The 14130-nt window shown below is 33.6% G+C and overlaps 2 protein-coding genes across 4 annotated transcripts in view; one reads left to right on the top strand and one right to left on the bottom strand.

The window, feature by feature from the left end:
• LOC123533700 (gephyrin-like) overlaps positions 1-14130 on the top strand; it is a 473298-nt gene that overhangs the window by 160207 nt on the left and 298961 nt on the right. The window lies entirely within an intron of this gene.
• LOC123545482 (uncharacterized) lies at positions 3984-12804 on the bottom strand. 3 transcript variants are annotated; one of them, XM_053551189.1, is made up of 3 exons: positions 12428-12606; positions 5942-6072; positions 3984-5050 (listed from the first exon to the last, which is right to left on the bottom strand). In XM_053551189.1, exons 1-3 carry the CDS (start codon positions 12511-12513, stop codon positions 4605-4607), a joined length of 663 nt encoding a protein of 220 aa, XP_053407164.1. In that variant the 5' UTR covers positions 12514-12606; the 3' UTR covers positions 3984-4604. The 3 variants fall into 3 exon arrangements, with proteins under 3 accessions (XP_053407164.1, XP_045187740.2, XP_045187741.2); XM_045331805.2 differs by lacking the exon at positions 12428-12606 and adding an exon at positions 12195-12329 and having other exon boundaries at positions 3986-5050; XM_045331806.2 differs by lacking the exon at positions 12428-12606 and adding an exon at positions 12664-12804 and having other exon boundaries at positions 3987-5050.

Below are 14130 nucleotides of genomic sequence, written 5' to 3'. Positions count from 1 at the left end.
TTTCCTTTGAATATAAGACAATACCTTTCACAACATACAGCAATGATTTCATCAACTTAAGGTTTGTAACATGAACCTTTTAGTTGAAAAACAAATTATGATCGCATAGTTTCCATTGTAAATTTAATCAATTTAGGACACGCAAAGTTTTAAAATTTTGAGTTTGGTTTTATTTGCTGATGGAGTAATTAGGAAATGATATCCAGTGTATAGCTTTTTTCTGGGTCTTCCAAAATTAATGAATGAATGAGTTGGGTTTTACGGCGAATCGGAACAAAAAGGTCATATACCGCCGATAAAAAGTTAAACGGATAACGTTAATTGCAAAGCATATATAAAACTATTAAAGTAAAAGTGTATATACATATATAGCGTAAAAAAATCAATTGCAAACATTAAAAAGTATAAAAGTTTTGAATAAAAATCAAATAAGGTTCAGATTTAATGATATATACCTATTTGTTTCAAAAATTGTAAAATGTTGTCGGCTGAAATTTGCTCAAACAGCTCTTTTAACGATTCAACATTATAGTATGAATTGCGCTGTGGATCGAAGTCTATACTGTCGATTAGAATATGTTTAATAGTAAGCGGTGTTTGACATGGTACACATTCAGGTTGATCTTCATTGTTCAGCAGATACGAATGAGTCAACCGAGTATGACCTATTCGACAACGAGAAAGAACAACTTTCACCCTGTGAACAGATCTGTTTCCTTGGTGCCATTCACCTAAAGTAGGTTTAATTTCATGAAGTTTATTGAACGAAGCATTGTTCCACGAAGACTGTCATTTAATTAAAATGTATTTGTTGATATATGGCCTAAAATCAGTATATGGTAATTTAAATTTAGATTGTTGTAATGAAAATGATTTATTTGCTGCGGTATCAGCATCCTCATTTCCATTAAAACCAACATGGCTAGGAATCCAACAGAATATGATGGACTTCTTAAAAGATAGTTCATTAACTCTGAGAAGAATATTTTGAATGAAAGGATTTTCCGTATTTCGGTTGTGAATTGATTGTAATACTGAAAGTGAGTCGGAAAAGATGATAAACTTTTCTTGATTATATTCTGAAATAAAATTAAGGGTCAAATCAATAGCTTTTGCCTCAGCTGAAAAAATTGTAGCGTTATTTGGCAAACGTAATTTGGATTGATGTAGGTGGCTAACGGCGGCACATCCAACCTTTGAATTATCTTTTGAACCATCTGTATAAATTGGAAAATGATCTTTGTAAGTCGACTTGATTTCATTATATTTGGATTTGAATATTTCAGGGTTTGTTTCAGACTTTTTCAAGGCGGTTTTCATATCAAAAAGAACTGTTGGAGAATTAAGAGTTCATGGTGTATTCAGAACTAAATTTTCTTTTAAACCATCGAAGTCAAAATCAGTTTCCTTCATAGAATTGCTCAAGCGAAATCCAAAAGGTTTAATTTGTTTCGGTTTGCTGTCATACGAATCTTGGTACTTGGGTTTAAATATGATTATATGAGCAGGATTTGATTTGTTGGCAGCTACCCTCAGAGCATATTGCAATGACGTTTTTTTCACGTCTCGCGTAAAGGGAGGGTTCGTTTGCTTCAACAAACAAACTTTCAACAAGCGATGTTCTAAATGCGCCAAGAGCAATACGAAGACCTCGATTATGAATAGTATCCAACATTTGTAAAAACGATTTCCTGGCTGATCCATAAACAACACAACCGTAATCTAGCTTGGATCTAATTAAAGCTCTATAAAGTCTTAAAAAAACCTTGAGATCTGCTCCCCAATCAGTATTTGAAATTACCTTTAAAAGATTCAATGATTTCAAACATTTGGCTTCCAAGTATTTTATATGTGGTATAAAAGAAAGCCTTTTATCAAAAATAACACCAAGAAATTTTGCTTCGTCAACAACGGGTATTTTTGTACCATTTAGAAAAAGCTCAGGGTCACAATGATGTTTCCGTAACTGACAAAAGTGGACACACTGAGTTTTTGATTGGGAAAATTTAAAACCATTTTCCATGGCCCAAGTTTGAACTTCATTCAAACACTGCTGTAACTGGCGTTCAATCGTACGCATATTTTTTGAACGATAACATATTAAAAATCATCAACATATAATGGACATTCTGTCCCTGGTAATAAACATTTCACTATATTGTTAATTTTGATGCTAAAAAGTGTAACAGATAAAATAGAACCTTGTGGAACTCCCTGTTCTTGCTCAAAAGAGTCAGGCAGGGTTGAACCAACACGTACATTAAAATTGCGATCAGATAAAAAATGTGATATAAATGTTGGAAGACGACCTTTTGAACCTAAGTCGTTAAGATCATTCATAATACCATTCTTCTAAAATTAGGTCAAAATGAATGCAAATCGTATAACGTAATTGGTGGATCTAACACTATATCACAATAAGATCAAGTAAACTTTAAATACGTATGCTGTACCCACTTCAGCTTAACAGTTCACTTTATATCATAGACTCAATTAAAATAGAAAAAGTGGAAACTCCACAGGTCGCTCAACACAACAAAAACGAAAATGTTGCAGGCTCGGTTTAATTGAGCCTGTTCATGGACTGTAGTGAAAATGCATGCTACCGTCCACGCCCTCTAGCCCCGGGTTGAACAGAACTGAACATTTACACATGCTAAAAGTACAAATAACAATTTAGAGACATCGGCAGATGTGTTCATACGGCGTTGCACATGGAACCTTCAATGCTAGTTTGCCCTAAACGAGAAAACAATGAGCAGAATTAAACAAACTAGAATTTAGAAAGAGGATCTGAGGTTATGGAGCCTGCATATCACAGGAACTGCCAAAAGACAAAATTAAAAAGCAGGCACCATATCCAAGGGGTGATTAAACAATACCCAAAGCTATGAAAGCGGGAGTATTGGAACCACCCAGGCCTTAAACCGAGTCTGCTATTACTCTGCTTTGTTCCAAGTTTCCAAGGGATCTTTTTACAGATTTTGTTAACTGTCACAACAGCCGTGTGGCGGCTAAAAAAAGTCTCCACTTACTTGGAATAGTGTTGATATATTTTTTTATCCTTTTGGATCTCGGAGTCCTTTATAATAGAGTTTATACTTTATATGTAAAACTTTATAATAGAGTTCCACAATTATTTTGTCAATCTACACACAAGTTCTACTGTTCTGGGTCAGTGCAACCTTGACTTTGACCTATTGACCTCAAAATCAACAGGGGTTATTATCTGGTTATGATCAACCTCACTATTAAATTTCCTGATCATAGGCTTAAGTATTCTCGAGTTATCGTCCAGAAACGGTTTAACTGATCCGGGTCACTGTGACCTTGACCTTTGACTTACTGACCTCAAAGTCAATAGGGGTCTTCTGCTGGTCATGATCAACCTAACTATCAATTTTCATGATCCTAGGCCCAAGTGTTCTTGAGTCATCATCCGGAAACCGTTTAACTGTTCCGGGTCACTGTGACCTTGAACTTTAATCTACTGACCTCAAAATCAATAGGGATCATCTGCTTGCTACGACAAACCTAACTATCAATTTTCATGCACTAAATGCACGATTAATCTTTTATCTTTCAAATAATTCATAACGTTGAGATGTATATTTTTACTTTCATTTTCTTCAAAATGTGGGGCTAAATCATACATGGTCCTTTCGAGTTAATAAATGATACGCACCTGGCACCAGTCCTCGTCCGCACCATATGGCCTTCATTATCTCTATATATTTGTAACGTCGAAATCATGTAGATTGAGCATTGAACTGCCAGTCAATGGACAAATATCCGAGCAAATAAAACACCCCGATGCATTTAGTGGTAACGACAGTGAAAGGCCGGTAGTCTGACTTTTACCAACATCGTGAAAATCGTCCAGATCCGATTGCGTTTGTTAATTTCGTTTATTTATTACAGTCATAAAATCATTATATATAATGCAAATACTTGAAACATGGTTAAACTACGTTACTGGTTGAACATGGTATATCGATTAATGTAAATGAGTTATAGTCTTAGTGTTAATGACGTAAGTTTAAATTGAGATTTCATGAAATTTTAAAGCAATCTTAGACTAATGATCCTGCATAATTTTGTATTGTTTAAAAGATAAAATGTAAGGGTAGATTTTCCGGAAGCACAGGGCACCCTCAACAAAAACAAAATGAAGCTGTAACGGAAAAATATTGTAGACATGGGCTATAAAAGAATGACAAATATACAGAAAATGTGTAGTATAACCACCTTACTCTCTGCTTGTAGAATCGATTAATTATTTCCATTAAACACCTCTTACATTAATTGACAGTCCACACCAATGACCAGCACTGAAATCTTTGAAAGTTTGAATAATTTCTTTGAACAAAGAGTGGTATAATAGTAATAATTGTTTTACTTTCATACAATATTTGGTTTCATTTTAGCGGAGGGCATTCATTAATGTTGGAAGACCTTGTTGCCCAACCCTTTATGCTTTTTTTGTGCTGTGCATCTGTTCTGTTCTTGTAAAGATGTAAAGAGCAAAAAAAATATGATTGAACTAAAATACATTTGCTATCATTTTACATGGCCACCATTCTTTCGTGATCATCATGTTAATGTTATTTTGAATTACTTTTCTTCACAAGTTTTTGAGCAGCCCATGTCTCTAACACCTTTGCGTCGACTTTGCGACTCTTTTTGTCCTTAGATTTATAACCTTCGTGTATTATTTGAACAGATTTTCCAGACTCCTTTGTAGTTACACGTTTTTTATGTATGTCAGTGCTAATTCTGACAGGAATATTTAACTTTTGACCACGACTGAAACGGTAGGCTTCATACTTTTGAAAAACGCACAATCTTCTGTTATCGTGTGTTAAATATTGACCCGACTTTTCTGCGCATGAAACGGTAATTATCGGAATTGATTCGACAGTGACCTTTCCGTTTTTAAGGTCGTCCAAAGTTTCATCCAGCGTTCTTCCATCGGCAAACTTGTAATTTATCTTATCTTGGGAAAAGCGTATCGTGCTTGGTGACATGTATTCAATTTTCTTCTCGTCATCTGAAAAACACAGTATCTAAAATAGTTTAATAGTAAAATGTCTCCTTTGCATTCAGCCAGAGGTTTTTTAATTCGGTCAATTCAGATCGCTAAGCACGATAGTTATGAAGATACTTGTGCAGATGTACACATGGTTAAAGGTCGCGGACAGTAGCATGCATTTCCACTACCGACCGCGAACAGGCTCAATCAAATCGAGATTGCAAACATTTATTTTTTCGCATTGGGCGACCTTTAGAGTTTCCACCTTTTCTGTTTATTTCAGACCGGCCGCTGTCCCTTTATGTGTTCTGTCATATTTTCCCATGTATACGTTTTCTTCATTAACAGTGAAAGTGACTCAAGCAGGTTAATTATATAAGCCTCTGTCTCAGAAAATATGTACATCAGATAAATATGTGCTATTTTAGAGGCTTGAAATTTACTTATAAAATGTTTGCAGTATATAAATAATAGCCATGCAGCCAGACTAGTTTCATAATCATGAATGATAATCTGACAATTTGTATCGCCTTAGTCCTATTTGGCCACAAAATCGATAACAAATGAAATCTGGTTAATTATATAATACTCATTTTAGGTGCCTTCCATTCCTATTTTTCACGATACATTTACTTACACCGGTAACGTCTGAACAGCAAAATGGTAAGCTTATCGTAGGTGTAGATTCTTCTGTTGAGACGAGAAAGCTTTTTCTAAGAAATAAAATTTGAGGCGGTCAAAGAATTAGAATATAACTTAAGTCAAAGATTTCACACTTTAATCGAAACCTTTGATGTACGTTGGACAAAGTTAACACACATTACAAATTGTTTCAGTCTGACACTACCGCATTATTCTGTTATTCAATCATACCATAGTTTCGATAAGAAGAAAAAAGGTAACACATACCATTCGGTGATACAGCCTGATCTTCATTTGCAGCAGCACAAGCTCCGCCTTTGGTACGGCCTGGGCTCGGTCGTTTCGGCGTAATTTCTTCATATAGTGACAAATTTGTTTGCGATCGTCTCTTGGGCATTCTGTTTAAATAGAGTGCTTCCATTATTTTGAATTAAAGTAAGGTCTTTATATCGAATGTAAAGAAGTGTTGTTTGATGTTGATGATGGTACCTGCTGTACAAGGATTCACATGAACGCAGGGGAGTCTGTGGCGCAGTGGTAAGCAGGTTGGACTACAACGTCAGCCGTCCTGGTTCGACTCCCGGTCGCGGTTGATATCCCGACTAGTGTATAGTGCTGGGTTATTTACTTAAATTGGTACTGTTTCCAGCAGAATCGGCCTAGACTGGATGCTGGGAAAGTAAATATGACGCCAGCCGTGAGCTCGGCTGGAAATAAGTTGTTCTATGCATTCCAGGTGGAAACTTTCGTCGACTACCCACGTTAAACAAGAAACTTTATCTTTACACGGAGTAAATGAAATAGAACGTACAATTCTATAATAATTTATAATTGCATTTTCGGATGTTTCATTGACTTCAAACTGTTATATATTTATGTAAGTATGTATACATGTGGATATTAAAAGCATCTCTGCAGTTTCTGTCTAGTAGACAGGTTTTTATAACGTGCCAGAAAATACACGTAAGTGTCAAATATCAACAATTAAAATGATAGGTAAGTTACAGTGCATAATTTTAGATTTCAAAACTGGAGTATCCACGGGAAATGACCCACTTGAAAAATTGAAAAAACAAAAGCAACAACAACAAAAACAACATGTTTTCTATCAAAGCATGAACAAGAAAATAAATACAATAAGAATCGTTAAGTATTTGTTGTTTTGATATCTTAACATACTAGTATTTTGACATAGAAATGTGACATGATGTAATTGAACCATGGTTTGACAGCAGAAAAATACTCAAAGCTTTACATGAAAAATTGCCCGGAAAAGGAATAGCTGTAGTTCTAAATAACTTTAAAGAAAAAAAAGACATATAATATGACCTAGACTGGCTCACGTCCCTATGTTTGTTCGTATTTACATATATATAAGTCTATTCATTAAGAGGGAAGTAACTCAGGCAGGTTGTTTCTGCACTGACTTTTGTATTGCCCCTGGCTCCGAACATAGGTTCAGCCATCAGATCAAATGTGCTATTTTAAAGGCTTAAGATTTTCTTATTTTGCATGCAGTATTTATATAAAAAATAACCGTGCAGCCAGGGAGCCAGGGAGCCAGGCTAACCATGACCCTTTTGTGCTACTACTTATAAGTCAGATCTATCAAACAACACAGAAGTAGCCTCACCTTGCTGTGTTGTTTTTTAAACATTTAATTCAAATCATTATCATCCCCTCTTTTACAAAGCATAAATTATCTAATTATATACATATATTTAAAGGATAACCAAAGGTGCATATTTCGTTCAATTAATTGCAAAAGTCACTGTTATATAGACCGTATCAATTTAATGGACCTGATCTGGTATGACAACAAAAAAGTGAGCAATAATACATGTAAGATATTACTAATAAGCTTTGATAATGTGGCAGTGGAGTCCAATAAGTCCAGGGGTGTTCAAAGATAATCCGTCACAAATCTATTGTCAAGCAATTATTGGATTTACCTGTATTGGAAAATAAACAGTGTCGATTGTATTGAGGTCAACTGCCACATTATCAAAGTTTATTAGTAGGTAACTGTTGCTTTATTAATTAATCAAAGTATTATTATTATTATTATTAAGAGGATGGGGTCAAAAGTAATGCAACTGGCTATTGTTAATCGCTATTTTTAGCGCGAGTACAAAATTTACGCCTTGCACGTGTTCCCCGTTGTAATAACTTTCAATCGACGTTTAAACTATACATGTAGACACAATATCTCGCTCACAATTCACATTTGCACAAACCCTACTCGTAGGCGGTAAGGCAAAATGGTTGGTAAAAGTGTAAAAAATGCGAACGAAATAAGGTCTCGCGCTTCACTCGGAAGAGGTTCAAAGGACATTTATGCTGACATATGTGCTGTTTATGGTAGTAATGAAATGTCCTTTTCCACAGTTTGCAGATGGGTTAGGAAATTCTGTCAGGTATGGAGTCTGTCAAAAATGCGCCTAAAACTGGTTACCTAAGTCTTCAAGTAGTCCAAGGATTGTTGAAAAAATCAAACAAATAGTATTTTCTGACGCAAGATATACTTCTCAGCATATTGCGGACATGGTTGGCATTTCAAAAGCATCTGTTTTGCGCATTCTGCGAAATATTTTGAAATTGAAGAAGAAAAGTGCTAGGTGGGTCCCGCATTTGCTCACTGATGAGCAAAAACGCACGCGCTTTAAGATGGCGCGCAAAACATTTATGAATGTAGTAACAGGTGATGAGTCTTGGATACATTTCTTCGAACTGCATCAAAAAATTAGTAATCGAGTATGGCTCACCAAAAATGCCAGACGGACTTGCATTGCCAAAAGGCTTGCAAGTGTGAAAAAGGTTATGTATGCCATATTATTCACTACTAAAGGTCTCGCCATCCAGGTTCCTGTCCCTAAAGGCAAGTGAATGAATGCAAAGTTTTATAAGAAAAAAGTTCTTAAAAAGCTTCTCAAGTATTTCTAAAAACGTTGACCAAAGACGGGTATCCATTTGTTACATGACAACGCCTCGAGTCACTAGGCTGGGATCGTGACGTCGATTTTGAATGAACAGGAAGTATATGTTCTAGAACACGTACCCACCCTATTCTCCGGATCTAGCCCCCTGTGACGTTTTCCTTTTCCCTCGTCCCAAGAAAAAGCTTGCAGGCAGAAAATATACATCCCGCCAAAAGTTGGGGGCCGCCATATTTAATCTCCTTAGTGATATACATGAAAAAGACTATCAGAAAGCTTTTAAGGATTGGATTAAAAGATTGAGACGTTGTGTATCTGTCAAAGGAGATTACTTTGAAGGTTTGAATTAAAGATTTTCTTAATCCAACCTTTAGTTGTCATTTAACACCATTGGTTGCATTACTTTTGATCCCACCCTCGTATAATATACCATATCTATTTAGCACTCTTTCATATAAAAATACGTTCAAAAGAGCTTTACATAAAAGAAAACAACAACAACAACAAAATAGTTAAATATACACAAAGTATAAAATATCATTATATATATTATATTATATATAAAGTATTAAATCACAATTAAAATATACTTTATAAGATAAGATAAGAAATTGTTTATTATAGCGGCATATGCTTTAATAATACAATTATAACAATAAGTATAAATAAAAAAGAGCACCCGATCCCCATGGTGCGGTGCCCCTAAAGTGACATGTTACGCACTTTTTTCCACTTAGGTAATGTGAGACTTTTTTTATTGCGTTTAAACGAAATAACTATTTTGTTTAAACGAAATCATTTCGTTTTAACGAAATAACTATTTCGTTTAAACGAAATAACTAATTCGTTTAAACGAAATAACTAATTCGTTTAAACTAATTAGTTATTTCGTTAATTTAAAAACGAAATGTTATTTCGTTTAAACGAAATCATTTCGTTTTAACGAAATAACTAATTCGTTTAAACGAAATCATTTCGTTTCAACGAAATAACTAATTCGTTTAAACGAAATGATTTCGTTTAAACGAATTAGTTATTTCGTTTAAACGAATTAGTTATTTCGTTTAAACGAAATAAAAAAAAGTCTCATATTACCTAAGTGAAAAAAAATGTGTGTAACATGTCACTTTAAGGGCACCGTACCATGGACCTATAAGTCACCTTAATTCATTATGCATGTAAAATGTAATTGATAATATATATGTATAATATCTCTCTTTATATATATATTAAACACAAATAAATCCACGGTACGGATGGAAAATAACTCGAAAATGTAGGAAATAACTATCAAATGTCTATAATATTTAATCGACTACCGGTTTCAAAAATATCATCAGGTCGATTTTAAACAATGTGACGTCGTCAATAGAAACAGGGGACGTCATTCTATTAATGTGACGTCATGTAAAATATTTACGAACGTTAATGACGTTATTTTGTTGTCGTCTTTAAACTAACGTGTTTCTGTCATTTTTTAAGTAAATGCGTAAGTTTGGAGGCTGTCTCTTACTTTTAATTATATTGTACCGTGATATAACAGACTTCATACGTTGATCACGTTTCAGAATATTAAGGTCATTCATAATTTTCCCAAATATTTCTGGATTACGCTGGTTATAGGTACTGATGTATGGAAGAGTGTCTGTTTAATATTCTTCTCTTGTTGTTGATATAATTTCTTCTCGGTTTAGTTCTTTGGCTTTTTGGATGCCTCCTGTGATTAAATCATCCATTTATATTTCACAGATTGTACGATTCGTTCCAGGTTTTCTTCCGGGCGATACCGAATGCAACTCGTATGTCACACACGTGAAGCATTACTAACTCCATTGTGTTTAAATATTTGTTTTATTTTCATTTGTGTAAAATGCATTTTGTAGCTGTGACTGTTTTTAGATATCGCTTTTAATCCACAGGCCTTAGAGTAGACCATCATATTGCCCAAACATCTTGATGCACTGCGCCCGTAATTTGGTAGCTAAGTTATTGCCAATGCAATTTTAGTCATTTATTTGTAACTGTTTACACCAAATTGGAAACGACTACTCAGCTTTACGTGTGAAGTAGTCCAAAGTAAGTTTCCATGTTCTAAAGTACAAATACGCCATGTTACATACTGTGACAATTGTTTTACATTACTAATTGTGTTGAGAAACTATCTAGAAAGCTGTTATTAAACGTTTAGATGTATATGTTTTATTCACTGAGTTAATGTTCTATTTCGCCTATAGCTTGACAGCAAGTTTCATGAAACGTTTTCAGACATTTTATATTACAAAACTGGTTATTTTTCTTATATGTAACGTAACATTTCAGTAGTTTTGGTAAATAGACTATTACTTCTTATATTGAAACATATCTAGACCGTTGTCATTGTTCATGTTTCATACAGTGTCACAAATTTAATGTCTACTAACGCGTAATTACTGTACCAGCGTAGTTGCTCAGCGTATAAAAATGCCGTGCGCCAGTCGTATAAAGCCCCCCCCCCCCCCCCCCCCCCCTGTACGTGGACTCAGTGTTGCCATATATTAATGCATCTGGCATCTGTTTCAGACTTCCGCTGAAGCCGCCTGTGCGTTGGCTGGGCGATGGCTGTTGCGTATTTCTTTACATCTTATGATCAGACTGAGTCTGCTATTGATAACACGTGTTCTTTGTTTCTAAAGAATTTTCTAACATATTTTATTTCCTTCACAACATGAATCTTTAATTAAGTGCAGTATAGGATTCAGTGCTTTTTATATTTTCTGGTCCTTTTCATAAAGGCCTTTAGGCTATTGCACTTTCCATTATCTCTTTCGAAATCACTCAGTCGCACGACGTATTCTTTGATATTGTTTAAATGCGTTATTTGCTTAAAGTATTGTCGCAAATATCACATTTTTGCAGATCAATTTTATATTCAATTTTAAAGCTTAAGTACAGCCTATTGCATTATGTGGTCTTTCTAAATCATTCAAATAACAAAAAAAAAAAAAAAAAAAAAAAAAACCGATATCTAAATTTAACATGATCATATGTATTGGATTTCATCGTACATTCTGTTTGAAATATTTCAATTACATTAATCAATATACATTTAAAAAGAAATTCATGCTCTTCGCGTATAATTACACCTTCTAGTGAAACCGCGTATGATATATAAATTATATAATGCTCTTCTGTTTAGAGAAAAAATACTTGCATTTATGTTTTATCGTCAATGTACTTTTTATTTGTTTTCACTAAGACTTTGATATACTTTCTGGAATATGAAATAAGCCCTTTTAAGCATGTAACAATTCTGTTTTGTGTTTATCATTATATTTTCAACGATTTAAAAACGTTTAATCGTCTGCATTGCTCTTCTTGTGTAACAACATGCAAATATAATAATGGAAGTGTATATGTTGAAGCATTCGTCCCATTATCATTTTCTGAAAATTAATCGTACATCCTTGCATACTTGATAAAACAGAGACATTTTCCGTCCCTCGATTTGTTTTGGTAAATGAAAAATATTTTTTTTTATTATCTTCAAACGGTACAATAACTTTGATATTCAAAAAATCATTACGACAAATTAAGATTTGACTTACCTGCCGAAAAGCATTAAATGTATCCAGAGTTTTAAATTGTTCTTTATCAGTTACAATTTCTCTCTAATCATTCAAGAGTGTACTTGGGTACAAGCTTTTCAAAAATGGCAATGGGCCTAATGCTTTACTTTCGTTATTAAGTATTTATGTGTAGATCTCTGACTTGACAAGACAAAAATTTAGTAAATAGATAAGAGACTTACACTTTTGTTATTATATATTCATTAGTATACCTTTCAATTGCCAATCGAAAATTTTTTCCCGACCTCCACCATAACAGCTTTTCCACACCGTTTTCAGAAAATATATATATAACCATTCCATTCTCTGATTACTGTATTGAGATCTTGCCATATTTCTTAAAAATGACAACGTTTGCCTTTATGGCAGCATTTGAAATTTCTTGTTTCCATTCTTTCAATTAGTTAAATTATAGTAAAATATATACATTCTGTGGTCTAACACTAACCTTAGTGATGTGATTGAACATTCATCCAAAGAAGAAAACAAAAACAACACAGCTGTTCCTCCTTATTTATACCGATAAAGGATCAAGGTAGTGTCAAGTGGCACGGTCACATTTGTTTTGGTTTAGTCATGAAGTTTCATTTAACTTCCTAGTACATTCAATTTAATAAATCGATTTGCTACCGGTATTGTTTTCTGCGTCATTTGAATTATTTAAGGCTCATACTTATGTTACAAATATGCTCCATATCTGACAAAAGTTTAATTTTCTATGTATATTTTTATTCAAATATCGGAAATTATAGTGCCTTAGTAAGGCCTGTATATTCTAATTACTATACTTCAATGAACAACAAAATATTAGTATTGTAAACACATTTGAAAACTGTATAATTAATTGCTATCTTCGAAGATGAGTATTAATTGTTTATTAATCTTAAAGACTTTAATTTTCTACATGTTTTTTTTTTTCTGTCTGGAAATGTTATAGCACTATACAAGACATCATATTATTTTTATTCCGAAAGAAATATCTCGTTAATCCAAGTACTGTAAATTATATATAAAAACGAATTGAAATTGAAAATTGAAAATAGAACTATCTATTTTTTTTCAGTTAATAAGTGAAATCATGTAGTACAAACATTATGCTTTGTTTTTGTTTGTATATGTATATGTATGTGTTTTTTAAAAATAAACGGGCCATATCTTATGGTTCGAAAGAGAGAAAAAACAGGCTTATACTTAGCGAACTTTGTATACGAATTGTAAGGATTATTTGTTACAAAAAGTAATTGAAATACAATTATAATATTCCCAACAAAGAAAAAAAAAAACAAAAAAAAACCAAGAGGGCCATTGACCCTAAAACGTTCATCTGTGTACAAGGCTTCTAGTATGTTTTTATAACGTAATGGTACAAGTACAGAGTTAGCTTTTTTCTTTGTTTAACTTAGCTTATATTATATATATATGTATATACCACACACATTTTTGAACCTATGGCAATAATTTGAACAATTACGGTAGACAGTAAAACCATAATATCACACGCCAAATATTAAGGCTCAAACAATTATGGATTCAGATAAGAAGATTTTCAAAGTTTTTTATAATTATATAAGGCTTGAAAATTGTTTGTTTCTGGTATCCCGACCTACCCTAAAATTATGGCGTGACCCTGTTTTGATAGCCTTGGAGAATATGTTTTCAACAAAGTTGCAAAACTGCACATTTTATGCTTTAAACATGGTCAGTGATGTAATAAATCAACTTACTGATGCTCAAAAGGCATATCCCCCCTTATTTGTATTCTCTTTTGTCACAAAAAGAATTTCCGAAAAGTCTCCTTTAATAAAGAAATAAAAAAAATCGATCATCCTACCCTACTTTTTTTAGCCTGTTACCGGAAACAAATATTTTTTTTTTTTTGGTCTAAGCATATAGTAAGTACATGTCACACACGGGA

This window comes from Mercenaria mercenaria, chromosome 1 (assembly GCF_021730395.1).
Source record: "Mercenaria mercenaria strain notata chromosome 1, MADL_Memer_1, whole genome shotgun sequence".
In the NCBI taxonomy this organism is placed as follows: domain Eukaryota; kingdom Metazoa; phylum Mollusca; class Bivalvia; order Venerida; family Veneridae; genus Mercenaria; species Mercenaria mercenaria.
The sequence above is the reverse complement of the archived record's forward strand: the minus strand, read 5'-3'. Positions and strand labels throughout refer to the sequence as shown.